This window comes from Pundamilia nyererei, unplaced genomic scaffold (assembly GCF_000239375.1).
Source record: "Pundamilia nyererei isolate P.nyererei 1_Seehausen unplaced genomic scaffold, PunNye1.0 scaffold00016, whole genome shotgun sequence".
In the NCBI taxonomy this organism is placed as follows: domain Eukaryota; kingdom Metazoa; phylum Chordata; class Actinopteri; order Cichliformes; family Cichlidae; genus Pundamilia; species Pundamilia nyererei.
In genome coordinates, this window is record NW_005187417.1 from 194,005 (window position 1) to 220,814 (window position 26,810).

The 26,810-nt window shown below is 40.4% G+C and overlaps 1 protein-coding gene across 1 annotated transcript in view; it reads left to right on the plus strand.

Annotated features, from left to right (window-relative positions):
* The window catches only part of dcc (DCC netrin 1 receptor), a 339,139-nt gene that overhangs the window by 127,210 nt on the left and 185,119 nt on the right, over positions 1-26,810 (plus strand). The window contains exons 4-5 of the mRNA XM_005725637.1: positions 3,808-3,958; positions 7,329-7,465. Of these exons, the coding sequence (XP_005725694.1) occupies positions 3,808-3,958; positions 7,329-7,465 (288 nt within the window). The remainder of the gene's footprint in view (positions 1-3,807; positions 3,959-7,328; positions 7,466-26,810) is intronic.

Sequence of the window (26,810 nt, forward strand, 5' to 3'; positions counted from 1 at the left end):
TAGCATTTAAAAGAGCAACTCTTAAGTCTGTGATTTATTACCTTTATTAGTTTGGTGCAGCATGAAAACTAAAGAAGAAACAAGGTTGTGAGATGAGAACATGGTAATAACATGATGTGAGAACACGCCTCTTGGCCTGTTGGGTACAAATAATAACTCTGAGTGTGTTTGTGCAGTGAACTGAGCTGAAGGTCTGGGAAAAGGATGACTTATCTAATAATTAGCTTCGAAAACGCATTAAAGGGACAGTTTATCTTTGTTTCAACATTTCAGAGGAGAACAGCGCTGAATATATTTGTCGTCGTTCCTCAAAGGTGTTGTGTGTCTTTGTCTGCATGCAGTGAATAGCTCGTGACTGCGCGTGTGTCCTCCTTGTTGTGATGCGAGGTGTGCCAGTGTTTCATCTGATTTGCTGACAGCCTCCTTGGGCGACGTGCCTGTGAAAATATTAAAGGATCAACGCTTCTGCTCAGTGATTATCTCCGTGATCCCTCGCTCTTTACTCGCCTCTGCGACCAGCACACACAAAAAGAAAATCTGCTACGTGGACATTTCTCCCGCTGCTTCTTCTTTTCTTTGCTCGTGTTCACCGCGCGCGGTTTTCTGCTGATGATGCTTGTTTTACGTTTCCGATTCTTTTGTTTTCTTTCTTTCTTTTTTTTCAAAATCATGAAGTTGCACAGCTTTACATCTTATTCATTATCCATGTGTATACTTTTGAACCTCACAGATGGGATCCTAGTACAGGGAACACTTGCTGAATTAAATATGTAAATATGTAAACGGGTAGACAAACGGGCAGTTTGTTGTGTAACTTAAACTGTTATTGAGGCAGTTTTTGTATCAGCTGAATCTGGGTTCAGTACAGGTCAGGTCAGTCACCTCAAGGTGCTTTATATTGTAAGGTAAATACCCTGTATTATTCTAAAGAAGCACACAGTGTATAAATTATGTAATTCTGTATGTAAAACTGTATTTTCATAAGTTTTCCGACTCATAAAGACCTCCCTCATGGCTGTTCATGCTACACTAAAGTAAATAAAAAACAAGTGAACAATTAAATTACACAAAGTTCCTGTTTTTCACTAACTACAATAGAAATGTGGGATTCATATTAACATATTCCACTAATAAACAAAGATTTTCAGTTTTAGAACGGGACAGGAGAGTCTGCACAACGAGCTGACGGCATGTTTTCTGTCTTTTTGTACATTTCTTACAATTGAGTCATGCTGACAGATGTACAGATTTACTACAGAAGTATTTTTTTTAATTTTGACATTAAATGTGTAATTTAACTTCTATACATTGACATAAAGGGCAGTTCCACTGGTTTGGCGCTCTTAAGGTCAAAGTGACATCCCTGCTCTTGGTGGTACTTGGAAGGAAAAGCAGCCTTTTTAACAGGCTGGTTGGGTATTGAGGGCAATGAGAAAAGAAAGGCTGATTTTAGTGAATTTAAAAATATGGTGGTACTTGGTGCCAGGTGAGCACCATCAACCATCTCTGACGAATGCTTCCAGGGCACCTTATTTAGACTTTAAGGCAGTTCTGGAAGTAAGAGGTCTGACCTACAAGCAAAATGTACCAAAAAAAGGGTCTTAATTATTAAATTAATTTAAGCTGTAGATACGGTATAGTTTATAAAGTCAAGCTAGAATGAGCTGTAATCTGCAAAGGGTCACACAAGTTTGAAAAACTTGTGAATCTTAGAATATTCATGCTCTGATCACCTTAATTCACTTTCAGGGGGAAACGGCTCGGCTGTTTCTTATTTCACGACGAGCAGCAGATGTGAAATAACTTCATGCCTATTCAAAGATAAGGAGTAAAAGATGATTACAAAATATTTCACGTTAGAGATGCATATTGGTGTGTGTCAGTGCCACTGGCGGATGATGGTGATTATGATAATGATGTAACTTCCTGTCTACTAAAGGAAATAGTCTGGTTCTGGGTCTAGTCACTCTGAGTCAGATTTGCTTTCACCCTGAGGGGGTGCCCGAGGATGAACACAAGCCTGACCCAGTATAGATGTCGTGTGTGTACGTGTGTGTGTGTACGTGTGTACATGCGTGTTCCTTCAGGCCCTTAGGTTTTCTTAGATGAAAGCTTGTGTTGGATATCAGACCACTAAACGCCTTTGCCAGTGGATGAAACACAACGCGACTTCTTCTGGTTTGTCCATCAAAGGAGCACATTCACACTGTTTTCTTGGAGATGCATCTGGGTTTCAAATCAGCTTGGTGGAAAACTGCATGACCTCATCAAGGTTAGGCTTCAAATAGAGAAATGTCAATGTGGAAGCATAATTAGGTTATAAACGAGAGATGATTTCTCAAAATGCATTCAATCTTTTTCATCTAAATTGTTTATTTTTTTCCACTGAACTAAATGATCTTGTACAGACTTTCTGCATACAGATGCTTACCTGACAGTTATTTACAAGCTTTTTTCTTTTCTTTTTTTAAATTAAGCCTAGTCTCATAGCATAAACTAAAATATTTTAGGAGACCTTGTATGTTTTAAGGAATCCCTTGCAGGGACTTATCACCCTGGAAAGCAAGAAAAAAAACAAACATAAAAATTCAGATGATTCACGTGTCTTTTAAGAAACCATTTTATTGCACCAGCCTGAGACCTTTTATATTTCCAACCAAGAACCATTTTCCCTTTTCTTGTGTTGTGTTTACAGGTAGGAATACAACCGAAAGGAGCTTTTTATTTAAGCTTGTTTTTTGTACCTCTCCATACCGATGCTAGGTGTATTCAACCTTGGAGAAATCCAATAGTTGCTTTCTAATTAGTGTCAGGTCCTCAGCTGAGATGTCATCCAAGGAACTCCTCCCAAGAACAAAGAAAGAAACAAAAGCAGAACCTTTGACTTTAGCTTATGCTTCTTATAGCTTACCTTTACTGACACATTTTTCTCAATAAGCTGGTTACTCATTGGCATGTAAATGATTACTGATTAGCTGTTCACATCTGTCCTCAGAACCAGCTAATCTTGCAGGACCAAGGACAGCAGTCACATCAATCAGCAATCATATAAACATGAAGAACTTTCTAAATAATGCATCTATCATAGTTTAAAAAGCTCCAATGGTTTACATGCTAATACAATTAAAATGAGGGCATTTGTTTCATTGCCAGGGCAGCATGTTGGTTAGCACTGTTGCCTTGCAGCAGGAAGGTCTTGAGTTCAATTCCACCATCAGGCCGGGGTCTTTCTGTGTGGAATTCGCATGTTCTCCCCGTGTTTGTGTGGGTTCTCTCCGGGTACTCTGGCTTCATCCCACAATCCAAAGACATGCAGTTAGTGGGGATAGGTTAATTGGAAACTTTAAATTGCCCATAGGTGCACGGCACACTGGCAACCTGTCAAGGGTCTCTCTCACGCTAAGACAGCTGTGATAGGCTCCAGTCCCCCCACCCTGTGACTCTGAAAAGAAAAGCAGAAGAGAGGGGATAGATTATTTTATTTCCTGCCCACTTATGGAAGCCAATAATTCACACTTTTCTGGTTCAACACAACCACCCATGATCCATCCATGCACAAAATTACTGTAAGGAAATTATTTATCCCGTTTTGTGCAGAATCCTCCTTCACTACCTTTGTGAAAAAATAGAACACAATGAATGCTAAAAATGCTCTTTTGGCTGACTGGTTAACAAGCAGATGATTGCTGTTGTTTTCACACGGCATCCTTATAAAATGACACGTGGCCAAATTGTGTGTGTCTTAGAATGTATTAGACTATGTTTGACCTTTACCCTCTCCTTTTCTCCTTTTCTTTTCTCTTTCAGAACCTGGCGTCAGCAGGAACCTCCAGTTCCTTCAGAGCCCGACCCGAGTAACAGCTCTGCTGGGATCAGATGCGGTGCTTGAGTGTTCAGCCTCTGGTTACCCGACTCCGAGCATCCAGTGGAGGACAGGAGAGGAACTGATTCAGAGCTGGTCTGTCTGCTTTACTGTGTTAATCCATGTTTAAACCACCAACAGCACACATCTGATTTTACCCACACTGATCCCAGTATGGCCCAGTGATTGCTATGCCTTGGTGGTAAATGTTTGAATGATTATGCGTATTCATAGCATTATATTTTTACATTCCTTTGCAGAAAAGAGTTATTACAACATATTAGCGATTCACTAATACACTGAATTACCTTTTTTTAGTATGACCAATAGACAGCTGTAGTAAAACTAAAGTTTTGGACTCTTTATGTAAAAATAAATAACCTGAAACAACCTTTTGTAAACAACCTTTGGTGCAGTCTTCACTGACCCTACTTGCCCAACTTGGCTCCTAGAAATTTCACCAAATAAATTGGAAGAGATAACAGTAAGAACAAGATTTAGAATAAGACTTAATAAGAAGTTTTTATTTATATTCATATTCCATAATTCTTCTTTAACACTGTTTGTCCCCTCTCATTTTCACCCACTCTTTGGCTCATCTCTGTGTGTGTAGTCAGTCCTTGTCTCAGTTTTTGTTTACCTTTGGTCTGTGTCTAGTTTGTAGTGGCATGCCTAGCTCTTACTCAGCACAATTATAGGAACCCATATGAGCAAGCACTTTGGTGACAATGGGGAGGAAAAGCTTTTAAAAGGAAGAAACCTCCAGAATAACCACACTCAGGCCATCTACCACGACTGGTTTGGGTGGGGGGAGGAAGACAGGACCAAGACATGCTTTGGAAGTGAGCCAGAGATTAATGATGACTAATCATTAAATGCAGAGTGGTGTATAGACAATAGAATAGGCTTTTATTGACATTGTACAACAAAAATTTGGGTGTTCCACACAAACGGTGCAGGAATAAATATAAATATTAGGACAGCAAGAATAAATAACAGACAAGGAGAGTACATACAAGCAAGTGGAATATATACAAAACAGGAAGAAGGCACATAAAATGTAAAAGGCACATTAGAGGACATGTCGCAAAGTGCTTGAAAGTAGTGCAAAGGGTTTGGTCTGAGTAGAGTCTGTGTGCGAGTGGTCTGAATGATGAGGGTTGCTCAGACCATGGCTCATGGCTTGGTGGGGTTTGTTTGTTTGCTGTCCTGGCCAAGAGGATGAAGCTGTTTGTGAGTCTGATCGTGTAGGACCTGGTCCAGAGGGCATTGGGTCATTCAGGTGGGGGGTGTGTGCAATTGGTCGCCTGTGATGGTCTTGATTTTTCTGAGACAGGAGGATCTGACAACGGCATCCAGGGATGGCAGTCAATGATTTTTTTGGCAGTATTAATTACCCTCTGAACAGCCTTCCTTTAGCGTACCTGCGTACCAAACACCCAGGCAGTAGGAGAGCTTACTGTCCACTGAGGAGAGGTAGAATTTCTGGAGCAGCTTGCCATGCATTCATGTGTGGCTGGCAGTTTGCAGATGGAGATGGAAACTGAACTCGAACAGCTTATATTGCTGGAGCTTCAGAAAACCAAAATGCACAATCACAGAAACTGCAGACTAACACAGACATGAGGCGAAACAAAAGTGGAACAGAGGAACAATGAGGACGTAAATACGGATGAGAGGATAGGAAACGGGTGGAGACACAGCTGCAACAAATCCAACTAATGAAAGAGGGGAAGCAAAACTGAACAAACACACATGGGATGAGGAACTGTCAAAATAAAACAGGAAGTGACGTGCACACTGAGACAGACATGAGCTCTACATTAGGACAGCGAATAATCAGACATGGAAGCACATGACAGACAGAAGAGACAAAACACAGACTGGACACGAAAAAGGGAACAGGCATGAAAGCAAGCAATAACCAAAAGCTAAAACTCAGAGGCTCTTAAAAACTGAACATAACCATCTCTTTATTCCAGAGGATAAGAAAAGTCCAAACATACTCAAAAACCATGACACAGCTTCTCGGGCAGGTTAGGTACTGCTGGGCCTTCTTTATTAGGGTGATGATGTTGTGGCTCCAGGTGAGGTGTATGGAGAACATATAGTGAATGAAAAAGGTGAGTGAAGATGCCCCCAGTAGTTTAGAGCTATTACCGCATAACTAAGGGAGGATTCAGAGTCACCTGGGTCATATAGCCCTAACAATATGCTTTATCAAAAAGGAAAGTTTTAAGCCTTATCTTAAAAGTAGAGATGGTGACTTTTCCCCAAATCCAAACAGGAAGCTTGTTTCACAGAAGAGAAACATGAAAGTTAAAGGATCTGCCTCCCATAGTATTTTTAAATACTATAGGAACCACAAACAAGCCCAGTCTGTTGGGGTTTTATAGGTAGTATGAAATCTTAAAGATAGGATGGAGCCTGATTATTTAAGAACTTGGATGTGATGAAAAGGATATAAAAGATTTATATCTTAGTTTTGTAATGTTTGGTTATCATCATTTGTGGTCCCCATCATGTTTCTCTTTCTCGCTGTCTCTGTGGTTGTCTGGTCCTGTTAGTTTTATCAGGTGACTCTTGTGTCCTCTCTCAGTCATGTCTCTGTGTTTGTGCTTTTGCTACATAGAGTTTGCATGTTTTGAGTCTGGGTCTCTGTCTATAAGCTTATGTTCCCTGTCTAATTTTGTCTCATGTCCCATGTGTATTTTGTTTTGCTGTTTGTAGATTCTGTTCACCTGTGTTCTCCAGGTGTTTCCAATCTGTTCTTACCTCATGTTTGTATTTAAGTCTTCCATCTTCTTTTGTTCATAGTCATGTTGTTGTCATACTTCTCCTTGCGTGTGATCTGTATTATCAGTATTGGAAACTAGTAAGTTTTTGATTTGTGTCAGAGTTTTGGTAATTTTGTATCTCCCTCCTTAAAATCCAGCAATAAAACTGTTTTATGTTCAGTCCTGTGTTCTGCAATTGGGTCCACAGTTTGCCAGCCACACACTGACTCATGGCAGAAAGTGTGTGGCCAGTCTTCTCTGACCTCCAACCTTAACAAATCATTTTTAAAAAATTGTTACTCAATATGTATTTTTGCTTTTATGGACCATTATCTGTAAACTGTAGAGATGGTTGTGTTGGAAAATCCCAGTAGATTATTGGTTTTTGAAATATTCAGACCAGGCTGTCTGGCATAATGAACCATGCCAAGTTCAAAGTCACTTAAATCCCCTTCCTTCCCATTTCCAATGCTCTGTTTGTACTTTATCACATTGTCTTGACCATGTCTGCATGCCTAAATGCACTGAGCTGCAGCAATGGGTCAGATAGTTGCGTAGATCAGTTGAATGGGCAACAAGTATATATAGAAATAACTTATTATTAAGGTAACAAAGCTAGGCTGATCGTTCCTCTATGCAAGTAACAAAGAAGCAATAATGAAATGCAAAAACTCTTTCCTCCCTTTTAGGAACAAGAAGTACTCTCTACTGGCGGGCAGCAACTTGATCATCAGAAGCGTCACTGACGACGACTCTGGCAGTTACAGCTGTACAGCCTCCAACAAGAACCACAACATCACTGCATACGCTGAGCTCAGTGTACTAGGTGAGGAAATAGAATTATTATATGACCCTTTCCCACCAGGCGCATGACAGTACTTACTTGGTCAAGTATCAACTTACGTCCTAACTTGGATAGAAAAACAAGAACACACAAAGGTTTCTGTGTAAAATTAAAGAGCAAAACTGTGTCACTTACCAATGCTCCTTAGGTAAAAAAGGAAAAAAAAATAACAAGAGTTGTTCCACCTCTGTGGAAATTAAAAAAATAAAAATGAATAAGCAAACAGAATAGGGCGAAAACAGTTGGCATTGCTACATTGACAGATAACCTCCAGAATCAAATGCAGTGTTGTTGTTTTTCTGAGCTGACTGTTTGCTTCAGGAGGTTTTCATAAATAAAATATATTTGTATTTATTGTCTTACTGCTCCTCAGCAGCTCGTACATTCAAACTGAAGGTGCTCAAGGATTCTGTTGATTGTTTGGTTTGAAGCAATTATTTTCAAAATTTCTTTTTTCCTGAAATCTTATTCATTTCATATCAGTGCTAGCAGTTTTTCCTGTGAAGCGATTGTGTAGAGGTAATTATGAACATCCTGTAACTCAGCAGCTGTGGCAAACTGTTCCCCCCAAAGTTTACAGACAAAATCTTTAAAAGGCTAAATGATAAACTAATATTGGTAAATATTGGTAAATATGAAAATCACCATTTGAATGTCTAGAGACTTCTGTAGTTTTTATTTTATTTATTTTTAAATTCATCGTGTATTCAGATATCCCCTGAAAAAGTTCAGGTTCAACAAGATTAAATTAGTTGTAAAAACAGATGAAACTGAGAATATGTAACAGAAGAGTTCTGAATAATGACTCTTCACTGACAGAGAAATAGCTGACCTAACTACCGGTATGCTAGAAAAGCTTTCTGGTGAAATATACAGATAAAACACTTTCTGTGTGGAGAGTAAGCAGCATTTAGCAGAAAAAGCTGTTTAATAATGTTCTTATGTGATGATGTACAAATTAGCCACGTACTTTTATTGGTTAACTACGCGGAGCTGTAAATGTCATGTTAAAAGCATACAAGTCTGCTGATAGCTACAATGTGCACAGGTCATTCAGTTAATTTTTAATCCATGATCTAACTGAGGAATCACACCTGTGGTAAAAATTGGTTTCCCCTCATTATAAATAGCAATCCCCACTAACAAAACAAAAGAAAAACTATAGACTGTGGAAAGAAGAATTGAGGTATCCACTCTGAAGTGTGGATTTTGAGAATTACACCTCTGCTAAATATTTAAATAAAAGGTCTTTCAGTTGCCAGAATCACTCCTAATGTTATAATCAAGGCTCCAGACCATCTGTTTCAGGAGAGAAGCTGGTTCTTTAGGGCTGGTAGTGTCAATTTGAAACCAAGCAGAAACCTTCCTGTATTCCAGATCAGAAAACAAACTTCTAGAAGTCTAAAACAAAATGTTCTCATCATTAATTGTGCCCTGATTTGTGTGTAATTCTGTCACAAAACCAGAAACTAATTGTTTGTGTTAAGGTCTTAGGATCACAAAACTATTTCCCAAGATAAAACTTTTATATAATTTGGGATAAATAATGTTCTAAATTGTTATTTTCCTCTAATTACAGTAAAATGTCTTTGTAGCATCTTTCAAAACTTTGTTGTTTGCTTCACAGATGTAGGCTTACCCTAAAATTATACAGATATATTCACATCAAGCTTTGCGAAAGCTAAACTTCCCCCAGGCTTCGTACAAGACTGAAAGCAATCTATATTTGTAGTTGAATCCCATCAGGCTGCTGCTGTGCTTTAAAGTCAGCACAATCTGTAGGGAAGTTTATCGTGCATGAAGTCTCTCAGCATCACCTCAGGAACAGCGCTGGACTGCAGGGTGAAATTTGTCCTGCGGTGACCAGAGCCAGAATTAGGTCAGTGGTCAAATGACGCCCACTGGGCTGAAAATACTTTTTTCCCCACATAAACACACATTCAAAAAAAAAAAAAAAAAGCTGTCAGTGCCAGTAACAGTGAACTCATTTGTGTCACGAGCAGTTAAACATGACTGTTACAGCAATTTGTTTTTGCACCACTCGTGTTCGTGAGGAGTCAGCGAGAAGTCAGTGCCTCAGGCAGAGGAAGTGTTCGGGGGGATTTGCATGTGCGGCTTATTTAAATTAGCTTTCAGTCCTGTTTTAAAGTGCTCACCTGGACCAAGGTAAGGGAACTCAGAGCTATTTTTCCAATAGACTACTATACAATGAGCAATTCTTTGCAACCAGAGAAGTCGCCCCCTGCTGGTCAAGAATGCAGGTTTAAGGCCCATTTATATTGTCTTCACTTTTCAGACGTAACAGCTACATCAGTCTTTTCTGCTTTCTGTAGTTTGAGGAAAGGATAAATGTGAAATATTCTTTAAGTGGATTCAAGTTGCAGAAACTTTATCCCAGATGACCGTATATTCTTTTTGCACAACTTAATTGGCATTCTCATTTAGTTAAATGGCAGGGCTTTGTTTTTACAGAACTAAAGTTAGGAAGTGACAGACAGAAAAGTTTTCTTGCCACATGAAGACGTTAGGTCTTCTTCAGACTAGCTGATGAACAGGTGTTTCTTTTAATGCTGTCAGTACCACAAGATTTTTCCGTACAATTAGAATCCGTGATAGCACCTCTAATGAAACACAAGCTAGTCTTATTTTTCTACAGCAGAGAAAGCTGAAATCAAACAGAAGCAGCTGTTGTTTGTTGGACTCAGGAGAAAATCTGCAAATTAACCTTCGGGTATTTTCAGTCTCCTTCCAGCTGGGCCTCTCTGCTCGTCTCTGTCCTTTCATGTCTTTGTCTCGGTGTCCCCTCTGAGTCTTTCTCTGTGCTCGCACCACATTCATATTCTGTTTACACTCCACTCTCAACGGCCACCGCCGGCAAACATCACATGATGTTTACAATAAACAGGAGAAGAGTCTGCGTCTTCAGTGTGTCACGCCTCAAATCTGATCATAAAGTGCCATGTTCTGACATGTAAACACGAGTCGTACATTTCCAAAGTGTGTATTTGTTCCTGAAATGTACCGTAACACACAATGGGCCCAGAGACTGTGTTGGTTTGTGTTGACAGAGAATTTCAGGAGGAGCCTTCATATGTAAAGGAGAGAACCTTTTTAAAAAAAGCTCTTGAATCTTTGTTTTCTTCTGCTTATGCAGCTCAGAGTTACAGAGAAATGGGTGAAAAAAAGTGTCCACATGTGTCTTTCCTCTTATAGATTTGAAATAGCAATAAGCTGGATGAGCTGGCAGTGAACGGAAGGCTCTGCTCTTTTATTCTCTAATAGCTAATGTGCAGTCACTAATGTATATTGATCCACTATTCCTGAAAACAAACATTTTTTTTACATAAATCTCTAAAGGCAAAGGTTAAAAAGGGATAATTTGGGGTTGAGAAGAGACGTCCCCTGATTCCCCAAAAAGAGAAGCATTTAACAAACAATAATTGCTCAAAAATAAAAGGCTTAAAGCGCACTGTTCTGCTCATTTCAGCTCCAGCTTTATTTTATTTTTGGATTTTACTAGAACAGCTGTGTATAATGCAGTTTAAAATAATGCTTATTTGTCTTTTAGTTCTATTTAATTCGATTAAATTGAATTCTATTTATATAGCACGAAATCACAGTTGCCTCAAATTGGTGTATAATTTAAAAGAAAGAAACCCCCAGCAATCAGCCAACTATCTGTGAGCAAGCACATTGTGACAGTAGGAAAGAAAACCTTTTAACAGGAACACACAGGCTCAGGGAGCGGCAGCTATCTGCCACAACTGGATGAGGATGATGGGAGTTGGACAAAAAATCATGTTCTGAACTGTTTTAGCCCCCCCACCAAGTTTTTTTTTTTCCTCAGCAATTGCCACACAACACACAAGTGTAAAGCAAGTGGGTGGGGCAACTCATGGATGTAAGGCCAAGATAAGTGTATACGCAATAACCTCTGCTATACAGAGCCAGGAATATAGAAAACTGGGAAGCTGGGCATTGAAAGCTTGTACTTGTACATACACTAACATTTTAACATGTTTTATATTGCAACAGTAAAATAATTAAAAACATATTAGACTCCCTTTAAGTCACAATAGTGGCTGCCGTCTGCCCGTCCTTTACCATGGAGTCCTTTGTACAGCTACGGTACTTTCTTGAAAATTTATTTAACTGCACTCTAATCCCTGTGCAATTAAATGTCTGAGTGGGCTAGGGTTGAATGAAAGAAAATGTTCAGCTAAGGCCGCCAGATGAAGAAATCCAATTCAGACAGATTTGAAATCAAAAGCAAACTTTAATCAAAGTTACTTGCATGCACACCAGAAAATAGCTGGATAATCAGCAATAAATCCAACATAAGATGATGAAACAGAAGAACAGCAACTTAAAACAAAAAAAGGGATACATGGAAACACTGTAAATGAGGTGATAACTCAAGTAGGTGAATAACAAAGGATAAATGCTAAAAGAAAAAACATGACATGAACTGTACCAGAGCCTGCAGGAGGTGGGTGGGATTGATGGGGGGCATATAAAGCCCCCCACATGACTGTCACACTAGAGACATTTCATCTACACCTCTGTCACTTGTTAAGCTCAGACAATAAAGAAAAATACTTTTTTTAACCCCGTAGGCACTCAGATGTGCTTTTGAATTTTCTACCTGGAAAATAATAAAATAAATGAATATAAATCAGTCGGTAACGGCTCCACACCTGTAAGGCCAAACAGCCTGGGGCTCTGTGAATAAGCATCACTTGGGGAGTTTTGAAATAGAATTAAAATCCTTGTCCCCATCATAATGTCAGTGAGCAGAAGCCCCATTGCAGTAACTCAATTAATGATGATGTTAGCACAATGATGGAGCCTACGGCTATTATTACAAAGAACAATTATAAACAGACACATAAAAAATACTGAAAGTCAAAGCAACCATTTTAATAACTTTAAATGAGAACTACAATTACTCTACACATAATGGGCTCAGGACAATCTTCTCAGGACAACAATTATCACACCTTTGAACAAATAATTGAGCTGAACCTTTCTCCAGAGTGAACTTTGTGTCTTCTCTCTATAATGGCAGATTTTCTTTCCGCAAAGCAGTGTCAGTAACCACATGCAAGTCTTTACAGAGGGAAGAAACAAAGGATTAAGCAGATGTAAGAAGAAGGGGGAGAATAAGGAAAAAGAATTCAACTTTGTGGAGTAAAGCTGGTGCATTTCTGATGGAGGTGAAGCCTTTCTACACTTTGTGCATTTTAATCCATCTCTCCATCATTTCCCCTCTTTAAATGTTTTTTTGATTCCTTATTTCAGAGCTGAAGGCGACATGGTATTAAACTGAAGTTTCTCTTATCATGACGAGCCTCGAGCTATCTGTAAATCCACTCTCAATTTATTCATTCATCCCTCCTGTGTCTGCCTTTTATCTCCGTTTGCTTCATCTGCAAATTAAATATATTTGATAACGTGAGCAGTTTACCTACACGCTCCATTTACACACTTTCTCTGCATATTTATGGACAAACTAACATGCAGATACATACATACACCGGAAACATTCCTCTGAGATTTCTATACGAAATGTCGTCATCACACAGTTTCTACAGATTTGTTGGTATCGCATCCATAATGACAATCTTCCATTCCACCAAATCCCGAACGTTCTTCATTGGACCAAGAGGAACAACTGAACAGGTCTACCTAAGAGTGTGAGTGTTCTGAGGTCCTCGTGACTCACAGAAATATGGAAATGATTACAATCAAATTTCATAAATGCTTCACATTAAAGGTCTTCGAGCAGCTGAGCAGGAATGTTATCTCGCTCTTGTTGGAGGCTTTTAATGTGAAACGTCTTCAGGAGATCCTAATTTGCCTTGAACTCTTATAAAGTGGCAGGAAAGTAAAAGTAAAGAGAAAAATGTGCTTCAAAAAGAAACTGAGGTGGCGTCATATTTAACGTTTGTTTTTTATTTTTATACACATATTCAGTCTCTTCATAACCTGCATTTAAATTTTTTGCATGGTGCCATAAATGCTGCATATACTTTTTTTATCAGCTCATTAGTGTTAAAGATTTGGAAATGAAATCTCGCTGTTTATGGCCTCTAAAACATTTTACTGAGTTCAAAAGTCCTCTGAGGACAAAGTAAACAGTTCAAGAGTGTTTATTGGTGCTTCCTCTTTAAGTTTAAAATATAAGAAGTCATAAAAACCCTACATATTAATGACAAAGTGTCCCGGACATGTGAGCGACTCACTTCCCCAGTGTCTCCCCTACATTGGCATTAAACTAAGAAATATGTTGTGCTAATATGCCCCATTACACTTTGTTTTTTTGCTAAATGGAGGCAGTTAGATGCTGATGAATATCCACAGCTAGGTGAAGTATGGAGATGTGTGTGTTCTGACTCCACAGGGCAGTGACCATGATTAGATGATCAGGATAACGAATGTGTGTGTTGTTTTCCATAATAATGAGTGCAGCCCGGCTCATTAGCCACTTCCTGTTAGCAGCTTAATGAAAGCTGTGAGAAACAAAGCCAGCGCTGCAGCTATCAGTCATATTCACGGTGCTGCTGTCAGCACAGCCAGCTAATATTTCAGGAGGATGCTAATAGAAAAAAAAACAAGACAAAAGCATCTTACAGGTCAGAGGAGAAATGTTTATTTTGTTATTGTAAAGATTTTATAGTGTTATCATGAGAGGTTCTTCTTGCTTTCATAGCTTTTAATGGTTGTTTTTAATTGCAGGGCATTGTTGTATTATTTTAATATTATATATGGGATTCCAGTGCTGTTACAGTATTTATGACGTAATCTGTTTTTGAAATATAAACTCATTTTCAGTAAAATGAGTGCAAAATAGAATGAACTCAATAAAACTGAAGAAAATAGCAGATATTAGCTTTGCGTTAGATTTGACTAAAAATAATCAAACGATCCCTCCAAGAATCGAATGCCGTTCTTATGGTGACTGTTGAATGCTGCCTTGTTTGATGAGTCAGGCTTCACTAAATCAGCTGAATAGCATTAGCTTACTTGCTAACACAGACAAAATATATGATCCCCCAGCATAACCAGCTGTACACAGTGAACTTCAAGCAATCTTGTTGCCTTCGAAATTGTTCCTGTTTGATGTCTTCTTGTTTTTTCTTTTTTTTTCTTTTCTTCTTATGCTTGGTTGCCTGTTTTCTTTTCTTTTCTTTTTTTTTTTGCCTGTCCTGTTTGGATCTTTAGTCATCAGAATTGTTGTCTGAAGGCCAAGAAAGATGCCAGGCGGATTTACTTTACCAATTGGATCATCATGGTCTTGCCATATTGGTCCATTTGATTGACCTTTATTATAATTATGTATTTATTTTATTTGATTTTCGGTTGTTACGGACATGACTGGGGGATAAGACAGGGAGAAAGAATGAAAGAAAGAGAGGGAGAGAAAGAAAAATAGAGGGGAGAAGAGATGGTGAGAAAGGGGGGAAGAAAAAAAAAGAAAAACAAACAAAACACCTGGATCACCTGTATGGAGATAAGAGAAAACAGAAGAGAAAACAAACAAGAAAGAGCAACATAATAAATACAACACCATCACAATAAACTAGCTAACAGTAGACACTAAATATTACATGTTATTGTGCAGTACGCAAGATCGAGAGCGCACAATGTGCTTTGAGGTAGCAGCCAAGAAAGGTGTAGTTTGTGTCTGTGAACACCCGTGTGTACACCTGTGTGCACACACCTGTGTGGATCAGCACGCTTGTATTCAAAAGGTTTCTCCATGTAACGATCTGCTAGGGAGTGTGGGGAGCCATAGCCCCGCCCCCCAGGGCATGAAGCAGGTATGGAGGAGATTCAGGCCCCCGAATACGAGGACCCAAGGAGGACCACCAGGGGGACCTTTTTGATGTCTTCAAAGCAGTTAGTGTGCTAACAGTCTGCTATTGCATATAATTGTTATCTTGATACCATTCATTAATTCGTTGTCATTATTTAACTATGATAAATTGGCAAAACCCACTAATTGCCATTTCTTACAAATCTTCATACAAAGAAAATCCGATTAAACAGAAATTAGCATGAAGTGCTTACATTTCGAGTCAAAACTAAATTCTTGTAAATGTGAAACAAATTCAGAAATTCCTCCACAAATAGTGAAATAATTGCTGCAGAGAAGCACAATGACCCAGAATGACTTTGTGTACCTTTTTTTAGAGGAATATAACCAGTATACAATCAGCTGGCATTCATTTGAGTCAGACCGCTACTTCAAAGACACGAGCTGAGCTCATCAACGCAGACTGACATTAAATGATTGCAGCTTGCTGGCAATCTGTCTGCATTTACAACGTGCCTCGAGGCAACTGCTGTAAACTGAATTAAATTGAATTGCAATTATTTGCAAACCAATCTGATAGTGACTACAGACGGTCCGAGTCAGACTGTGATTGTTTGGAGACAGGTTGCCTCCCACCTAGAAATCTGTACATCATCTTGTAATGAAAAGATCCACCTAGACACCTCTGCTTGTCCAGTTGGTCACAGCTACTTCTATTTGGTCTCAGACAGCAAAAAAATTAATTGAAGTCATCAGTCAATGACCAATTTTTTTTCTAGTCACGTGGAGGTTGCTGTTCTACCTTTAGTGTGACTGAGCCACGACCTTAGCTGCGTTGCTAACTGTTGACCCAGAGGAAAATTCAACTGATGTTCTTCTCATAGAAGATACTCCATAGGCTATTACGAGCAACAGTCTGTGGTATTGGCAATAAAAATCAGTTAAATTATGAAACACAAGTTACCTAAAATAGCTGGACTGTTCAGGCAATCGTTGCTGCGAGCAGAAGTGAGTGAGTCCTGAAGGTGCGACTGAAGCGTTACGTGCTTGCATTTAAAAGGAGAGCATTGTGGTGTAAACTGAAACACTGTTAATGCAGCTACAGATTCACTGCAGTCACATGCACACGGGCACACAAACATGGCTAAACCACTAACTGCACACGCACACACAAAACTAATTCACAGCAGCAAAACTGAGATTGGTTTAGTCTCTGTGGTCTGCGGTGATTGTCTCTCTTTGCTGTAGAATCATTAAGTCTCTGTTAAAAAAAAAAGAAGAAGGATAGCAAACACACACACACACCCTCCTGGTTGTGGCCTGCGGGGTTCCTCTCCTGATTAATTACCGGCTCTGTGAATTACTGTGGGTGTTTTAGAAAACATTTAACAAGCTGCCAAACTCCCCCACTGAGCCGCCGGCCGGCCCCGCCGCCGCTTGCCTAAAGAGACTGAAAGACATGAAAGAAAGAGCGGAGCGATAGAGGGGGCGGGGTCACGGGGCTCCTGTAGAGAGGGAAGTCTTCACTAATACAGAGGGAGGATTTAAGCGTGTCAATATGTCTGCCAGTGCAGCCAAAACCAGAACACTGTCAGAACGGACAAACTGCCAGAAGTGCCCCTGGCTCTCAGATATTTTAGAGTTGTCTCTTTGTGGCTTGCTGGATGAAAGCACAGTGTCCTGGAAAGTGTTTTTAGCATAAAAATAGCTTCAATTTAATTTGAAGTATCATGGGGAGTTGGAGGGAGCCGAGGGATGAATAACGCTTGAAACAAACTAATAGGCAATAAATAAAACAGTAAGTAAGTGAGGTTAAAGTTTAACTTAAAGTCTTTAAGTTGAAAAGTGTGTCAGCATCTACACGGATAACGTATGGTCATACTAAAGGTTTCGTATCCAGGACATAGGTAGAGACCTAGAAGCTACATTTTTACTTGCCTTTTTACTTATTTTCTTACTTGCCTCAATGCTTTCTTCCTTCAGTAGATGCTTTTGTTTCAGTGGTACGTTTTGTTTCTTTGCGTTTCTTTTCTAGACAATAGTCAGAACATATCTCCAGTTCTTTCTATGTCTCCAACTGATAAATAATCCTTCCAAACATTTTTTGATCCAGATGAACTCCAAAAGCCTCATCTCTGGTAACATTTTCATGCAATTCAGTGTATGACCTTTGGAGTAATTCTGCCTACAAACACAACAAAATCAAGTGAGACCTTTTAGAAGAGGAAATTCGGCTAAACTTTTGTGAGAGGTATAAGGTTGGGAAAACATGGATTAGCATCTTACAATTTCCTTTAAGAGCTCGTGATAATTGACAAACAGATCGTATTACAAAACACCGTGAATGAGCCTAAAATGAGCACATGGTGTTCTCATCCCGTGGTGTCAGACCTTACATCTCACAGTATGTCTTTTCTTGATTTATTGTACAGACTACATCTATATTGTCTGCTGACCCAGGTTTATCAGCTACCTTCTTTTTGGACCTTTGAAACACTTTGGTTTGGATAAAAATGTGCATGTTTGCAACATTGACCTCTAAGTTGAGAGTAAATGCCCTGGTCTCATCGATACCATGAACTGGTTTTCTGGACCTTGTGATGAAAGACACCTTGCAGGTTACTCACATGCCAGAAGGTTTGACAAAACAACATTATTTGGTAATGATGGGGTTAGACAGAAAATCTTTTTTTTTTTTTTTTTTTTTTTTAAATGACATCAGAAACAGCAGTATGCGACATTACGTGATGGCAGAGCTTCAGTTCATCCTTTGTCATTTTTTCTTTTTTTTTTTTCTTTTTTTAATAAATAGGACAGGGGGAATGAATGAGAGAAAGAAAACCAAAGGGGAGAAGAGACGGTGAGAAGGGGGGGGGGAAAAATAAACAACTCCTGGGTCACCTGTATGGAGAAAAAACAAACAAACAAAAAAACAAACAAACAGAGGAGACAGCAAACAACAAAGAGCAACATAATAATAGAGAAAACAAAGCACCATCACAATAAACTAGTTAGTCATAGAAATCAATAGTTACTTAATAATAAACGATATTGTGCAGCACGCAAGATAGACAGCGCACAGTGTGCTTTGAGGCAGCAGCCAAGAAAGCTTTAGTCCGCGTCTGTGAATACCCATGTGTACACCTGTGTGCATACCTGTGTGGATCAGCATGCTTGCATTCCAAAGGTTTCTCCATGTAATGATCTGCTAGGGAGTGTGGGGGGGCCACAGCCCCGTCCTCCAGGGTGTGAAGCGGGTATGGAGGAGATCAAAACTCCAGACATCCAGAGGCCCCCAGAACACAAGAGACCATGGAAGACCAACAGAGGGGCAGCCGCGCCACTGTTCCAGTAAGAGCTGAGGAGAGTCCCAGATGAGGGCTCGCCCAGCAGCTGCGGAGCAGAAGCCAGGGGGAGTTGCAGTGACGCGCCCGTGAGCTCCGCCGGCCCCCAGCTGTGCCTGAGTGACCGAGCCCCAGGCCGAGAGGCCGGGGGCACCCCACCTCCAAATGGGGGCCCGAGCGAGCCCCAGGCCCCAGGCCCCGACAAGCGGCCGCCAAGGAGTGAGCCGGTGTGTACCCGGACGCCCACCCCCAGACACAAAGAACCACCAGCGCACCGACACCTGAGGGAGTCCGCCACCGGCAGGGGAAGTGGTGGTGGGTGGAGATAGGCCTCCAAACCTTGGAGGGCCTGAGGTGTCCCCAGAGAGGTGGCGTCTGATACCCAACCTGACATATAGATACAGGCACACACAGACACAAACATCCATTCCCACCCTCATGCTCTCATGTGCACTCACTCCACACTCAACCAACGTGGAGATAGACATAAAGAGACGCTGTACACACAATCACACTCCCCAAGCGTACTCTACAAACCGGGTCTAGGTACCCTTGCCACTGGAGGGGGGAATTGCACCCAGACCCAGGTGGTGTTACCCTTTTCCCTGCGGTGGGGAGAGGCAGACCACCCCGACTCCGCAGCAGCAGGGAGGCAGAAAATCTTGACCGTGGGCCAGGACACAAACTTTCCACCAACCTGTTATTGTCTTATGTTCTACATCTGTCGCACAATATGTACAGCAGAAGGAGTCCAAGACACACTTTGGGGTTTCTTTGGAGAAAAGTCAAACAGTCTTACCCTACCTACTTCATTAGTAACATTATGAAATCTTACAGCATTTTAAATACAGCAAAACATATAAAATATCTTAAATTCAAAGGTGCATTGTCTCCAAGACTCTGGACATGTAATCAAGCTTATGAGAATGTGTGGGAATTACAAAAGTCTGCAGGAGGTGTTTGGTACTTTTTGGGGATTTGACTTCATCCTGAACAGACAAGGAAGTTTCTGAAGACTAACCACCAGCCACCATAAATGCCATCATATCCAGTGTACATTATTTATGTCTGCTGTAGATTTTAGTGAGCAGTTCTATAAAATTCCGATACATATCATTCTCTTCTGTCTCTAATTCTTTTATAACCCCTCCTTTCCCCTCCATATCCATTATTCTACAGATTAAAGCACTGCTGGCTCTTTGGTCACGTATGTTCAGGCCATGTAATCCTTCTCAGTCTGTCCAGCGCACCGCCACTGCTCATTTCTTTCTGCCTGATCGCAGGCTTTTAATGCGTCCGCAGAGGCCAACAAATCAAATCATCCTGACCCGTCCTTTGTCTCTTAAGCTTTGTAATCCAGGATTTGAACTCAATCAAGTCGCAGTGGGAGAAAGAAAAAGGACTTTGTGTGACTTTTCCCTAGGGCTGACCCCGAAGGGAACTAACCTGCCTCATGTTTTATACCCATCAGGCTCTCTTTGAGCTGAAATTTCAGAGCTGATTATAAAATGTCGCTCTTGTAGAGGAATATCTTCTTCAGCTCGTCCATAAGACAAATGAAAGTAAAATGCAGGAGGTGATCAGTTGCAGACATCTGTTCGTTTTTACCATCTGTTAATGCTGCAGATTGTTTGGATGTTTGTGATGAATGTTGAGAGATTCCCAGTTCCTTTTCACCAGTCGGATCAGCGCCTGTTTCGTTCTTGTTTGCCGTCTTTATTCCTGCCATCTGTGTGTCTGTTGTTTGGGAATTTTTGTTATATAAAATTCTACTTCTTTGAGGTGATTTAAGAACTGAAGGTTATTCTGATTCTTTACTTTTAGCACAGTCTGTCCTTCTAGTCTGTCCTTTAAGACGATATGATGCCTAGACACTCATTCTCTGCGCTGCAGATAGTTTCTACACACAGCGGCTTGTTTGACCTTTAACCTTGCACTGCTCTCTCTCAGTCTGGTCTGGTTTTTCCTGACTACAATGTCAGTTTGTCAGTGTCCTCCCTCCTGCTTGTTTGTCTGAGGTGATTACCTTCACGCTGGCTTCACCTGTTCGTCCGGACGGACAGCTCCGGCAGGGAAGGGCAGGTGATGTCAGCCTCGGAGGTTTCGACCCGGCTGCATCTCTCAGCATGGAACATGACTTCACTGATCTGACAGGATTTAGGTCAGGGCTGTTGGACGGCGAGAGCCACGCTGAGCTAATTAGACTTTATAAATATCCACTGTGTCATCCCGTCATGATGACCACCGCTGTTGCCTGTTAAACTGCTGCCATGGCAACCAGCTGGAAGTCAGTCTTCCTGCTGTGAGCTGCATCTGAGGAAGAAATCCCATGTAAGCTCAGCTGTCTTTCACTTCTGTGTTCAGACAGCAGAGAACAATCAACAGAGAACAATCAGTCTGAGAAGGATTTGAGTGCTCAAAATTGTAGTAACATCAAGGGGGGCAATATGTTCGTGACAAAAACTGGAATTTCTCTAATGACCCATACAGATCGGCACCACAGTGAGTCAATAACCCTGGACTTCACTGTTAAAACGCTTGACCTTATAGCAAAAAGCATGAATATAACATAAATGCACTTTGCTGCATTTCCTCTTGATAACAACTGAAAAGAGGGCAATTTTTTTAAAAGAAATTTAAATTAATTCACCGTCTTAAGTTGTATTAAAGTTTCCATTGTTAGGGCCTTGAATGGATATCAACATAGTCTTTTTGGCACTGAACTTGACTACTAGACAGTTTTGTATTGTTTGAGCCTTATGCAGTATTTTAACTGATTTTGTGCATTAAAACATGACTTGTTGTGCAGTCATGCTGATTTCCATAGTAATTTAACATTTTATTAGGACTTCATTAGAAAACAGCTACCATCAGATTGAACAGAAAGCATTGACCTAACATGCGGGGCGCATTGAAAACCTGGACGATTCACCTCATATGGTAAATTAGAAGACAAGACAATGGCTTTGTACTAAGAGACCATTGAAAAAGTCTAGTACAGTGGCGATCGTGGATCAAGAGTTGGGAGTTCGCCTTCTAATCGGAAGGTTGCCGGTTCGAGCCCCGGCTTGGACAGTCTCAGTCGTCGTGTCCTTGGGCAAGACACTTCACCCGTTGCCTACTGGTGGTGGTCAGAGGGCCCGGTGGCGCCAGTGTCCGGCAGCCTCGCCTCTGTCAGTGCGCCCCAGGGTGGCTGTGGCTACAATGTAGCTTACCATACCAGTGTGTGAATGGGTGGATGACTGGATGTGTAAAGCGCTTTGGAGTCCTTAGGGACTAGTAAAGCGCTATACAAATACAGGCCATTTACCATGAAAACTGAATGTTACGTAGCACTAATTACCAGATATGTGTACTTTATGAATGCAGCTTGTTAACCAAGCTAGCTAGCATTAGCCGACTTATCCTCTAATTTATAAGAGGTCACTCTTCTACTCTTCTACCAAAGCAATAAAAAGGGGACTACCGTAGTGCCAGATTCAGTTTATCTAGTGTCAAGTATCCACATGCAAAACCATAAATGGCAACAAGATGTTGGACACGTTCTTCTGAGATCCTATGACATTTATGCTAGCACACTGCTCTTGAACAGCCTCAAGGTCTTGCAGGATTCAGGATCTGGTAACTGTGAAAGTCACTGAAGTCCACTACACCAGTTTCCATGTTTATGAAACCAACTTTAGGGGATTTTTGCTTTGTGACACAATTTATTTTGGACACACGTGGTCAGCAGATATACTCAGTTATAGCGTGATAAACATAATTGATTGGAAAGACGACATTCCCTACACAATTTACAACACCAACAGCAGCAGCCTGGACTGTTGACACAGGGCAGGTTGAATCCATGTATTCATGCTGCAAATGCCAAATTTTGGACTGGCCATCTGCAGACTAGACCACATTTTTTCTATCTTAAACTGTCTAGTTCTGGTGAGCCTGTGCCCACTGAAGTCTCAGAGTTGTGTTCTTGGCTGACAGGACACCCAGAGTGGAACCCAGAGTGGTCATCTGCTGTTGTAGTGCCATCTGGCTTTAAGGGCGGATGTGTTGTGGATTCTGAGAAACCTTTCTGTGGTGAAAATGCAGATCACCGGTTTAAAACACCCAAACCAATCCAATCTTAGTCACAGAGTTCCCACTTCTTCCAGTTTGATTTGTAAAGTGAACATTAAACAAAGCTATTTTAACAATGTAATTGTTTTAAACAATTGTTAATATAATTTTTTGTCTGTTCCCTGGATATTTGACCTTCTCTTCTCTCTGTTTTTTTTTTACTTTTGTGTTCAGAAATTATTTCATTGTCATTCAGTCCATAAAGGAAATTTCAGTTGCGTTTTGATCAAAGATGCACTATTTAAATAGTGAGTCTTTGGTCCCCCAGTTACCCATTAAAACATCTCTAAAGGCTTTTCAGTTTCACTGTTACGGTTTGGAGGAGGACTCAAGCGCAGGACTCCGGTTCTGATGCTCACAAGAAGGATTTATTTATAATTCACCAGGTGTATATACAAGAAGGTGAGGGGGGTGCTATATACAGCTGAGTGAGGGGTCTCCAGGGAAGTCCAGGGGGAGAGCACGCATTCTTCAGATCATCCACGCACACGATCACAGGCTCACACTCCGACACTGCCACACGGGAATCACACGGGGAAAAATCCAGGAAGCTCTGTAGACAGGGAGACAGGGTTAAGTACGACACACAAAGGAAAATACTCTTAACTAGACTTGCTGTAGCTTGACTTCACTAACGCGTGGTAGACAACGATCCAGCGATGAACAGCAGTCGCCTCCTGATTTAAATGCTGATCGTCTTAATGAGACCCAGGTGTCTCATCTGTCGAGGGCGTGGGCCGAGGGTGTAAACCCACAGTGAGTTCCACCCAAGCGAGAGAGAGAGAGAGAGAGCTGATCATCGTGCAGCTGATCCGCCTGGCCGTGACATTAACCTTGAGTAATGTAAAACTGAATACTTTAGTGTACATGAATATAGTAAATGTGATTTAGTAAAATGAGAACGATGAGATCTCTGAACCCAATAAATGCAATGTAGTTTTTATCTTTTTATCTTTTTTATCTTTTCTAAGTTTTTTTTAAAGTGTTTTACATTTTTACCTCACAGCGTTATACCAGTAGTTCTCAGATAATGTGCTGATCAAATTCAGGTTTGTGACAGCCACACATTATTTCTTGAACATATAAAAGACAACAAGGGAGTTATGAAACAAATGCTAATTTATTATATTAGTGATTTAAAAATAAACGTTTCATTTCCGTTTTATTTATATAGCACCAATGTCCTAACAGCAACAGTCGTCTCAAAGTGCTTTAAATTGTACCACCCTCTCAGTCAGAGACATGATTTCAAAGACACGTACACGGTAGATCCTGAGATTATGAAAACACGACACATTAAAGGCCCTGACTGATTGTGAAGAGGGTAATAAAGAAGGGGAAATCTATCACTTGTGTGGAGCCCTGCAACTTAAAAAAAATCGTTTAAAAAACTGTCAGGAAACAGTTCTGTGACAGAAAAGTCTAATGGCTTCATCTGTATGATGAACAGCCAGAAATAGTCTAATGCTAACATGGTGTCACAATTTAACATCCCAGAGAATTCTGGGAAAAAACAACCAGATGTAGGAGGTTTGTTGGCTTGTTTGAAAGTCTCTGGTAAGACAGCGGTGTCTAATGTCTGTGCTAAGGGAATGATGATAGTCTTAAAACAAGTCCAAATCCTGCAAATGGCCTCATAAAAGTGTGTCACGTGATTAAAAAAAAATCTGCTTTGAAACTAGAAATTTGCAAAAGCATTTATCTAATGAAGTCCAGTCACTTTCTTTCAAGCTGCTTAGACCACATTTCTGTACAACAATAATAGTTTTAAAGAGGTGAACAGAGTAAACAATGAATTCTGATTATTGTTACATGTAACCTCTTTACATCCACCAAGTCACTGATGACACGTTTAGGGCTAAGATCAGGTAACCCCGTTTTTGCCTGTATGTAACACTGTAACCCTCTAAGATCGAGCTTGTGTCCAGTGATGATACCAATTTTAAGCCTCACCCTGAGCAATTTTCATGAAAAATTTAATTTGCATGTGCCTTAAACCAAACCCACCCCTAACAGTACCTAGATTAGTGGTGACCTGGATGTAACTCAATGCATTACAAGGATACAGCCATTAAAGAGTAGTCTGTTACTTTATAGAGTGTCCTATGGTAGTGCACATTGCATTTCCACTAAGCATACTGGTGAAAGTATGCAGAGAGAGTGTGTACCTCTGAGTATACTGAAGTTTCCTCTAATAAATGGGAAACTGTATCTGTAGCGTGCTCTCGTGGATGGACACCAGTGTAAGTGTTTCCCTTGCTGCTCTTTGAACTCGCCCTGCTCTCACACATTGATTCATGCCAGGCCGTGCATCTTGATTTGCAAACTGATTACCTTTCCTCTTTGCTTTGTGCTCGCTCAGTAATTCTGTCAAAAATGAGCACTTGTTTAAGAATGCGCAGACAGAAGATTCAGCAGCTCTCGGTGTGAACGGTTAGAGTCTCTGTAAGAAGTCTTGTGCTGGAGTTGTAATGAATCTGGCCCTGCTGAGACATGGAAGCCTAAAGTGCCTCATTTTGATTGAAAATTGTTTGTTTTCAGTGGCACACAGAGGCAAAAAGGTGCCCTTGATGAGTTTTCTCCTTTTCTCAGCTTTGACAAACACAACATCCATGAAAAGTACCTGTTGGCATCACGTTTGCCACCCTCAGAAACAGAGCACATTTGCTTGGGTGGTGCAGAAGAGTATGAATGTAATTGTCAAAGCTGACACAGGTTTAGAGTTAAAATACTGGTAAAGCATTGGTAAGAAAGAACCTGAAAACATCATCTATCTACAAATCCAATTCCCCGATGGACATGGATCAATTTGTCATTAGGAATAATCCAAGATTGTGCTAATACATAGACATATGGCACTGCTCTTCAAATTATTACATGTGCTTACAGTTACACAGAATGCGGTAATTTTCCAGAAGCCAATTTTATTTTTATTTTTTTACATTTCTGCTTAAATCACACCCAAATTCAGCCAAAGTGGCTCCACAGCTCTGAGGTCAAACTGAATAACCTTGAGCTGTTTAAATAACACTTGGGAGATTTTAAAATGCAGTAAATCTTTGTGTTCCCATCCCAAGGACAGAATCTGGTTTGAAATGCAAATAGAAACTGACATTTTTACTCCTACATAATCAAAATGGTAAATTCACTGAGACCGATATTAATCAACCTGTTAGAGAAAAATTTCCTCTAAGACTCCACCAGATTTGCTCCTTTAAGTGAATATGTCACTTTTGGCAGCGGCAGCAGGTTGTCTTTAAATTCAGATCAGATATTACTTGGCCCTGTCACGAGGACCTCAGTGGTGGAAAGGAATAAGGGTTATAGGGAATACACAGGCAGTGAATGAGAAAGTACTAGAAAAAAACCCTTTGATTCATTAAACTAGTCACCTTGTATTCCTTATTCGGCCCCTGATGAGTCATTTAATTCTATTTAAGTTACACAATAAAATCTTTGCAGCCTTAATTATTTTATATCAGACATTATGAGTGAGGCAAACCAATGCTGCTCATATGGTGCATCAACTCAGTCTCCGCATAAATCACAAATCAAGAGAGAACTAGGGCTCGTTTCTGATGACTTCTATACAACGAGATTTCTTTTTGAGATTTTTGAGAGAACAGTGTGTAAGGCTGAAAATAATATATTATTAATATTATATGATCAGCACCATGGACAGCAACTACAGCCAGAGGTCCAGGGAACACACGTGTATCTAAATTTATGCTCGGGATTCCCATATACTTGTTTGAACATTCACCTAGGGACCATTTTTGGCCCAAGGACAACACAAGGTTACACTCACTCAGTTTTCTTCAGTTAGGCTGACAGAAGCCCGAAAGAGATTCAGCCTCACTAAAGTAACATAACATAACATAGGTGCTGTAGTATCTATGAGTGTAAAACCAAAGAGCCCATTAACCTCAGATCCTCACAGACTGACTGGATTGGTCGCTATATAACAGGCAAAGTCATTTACAGATATCATCGTTCAATATTTATTTCCAATGGACTAGCTTCTCTCTATACATCACACACACACACA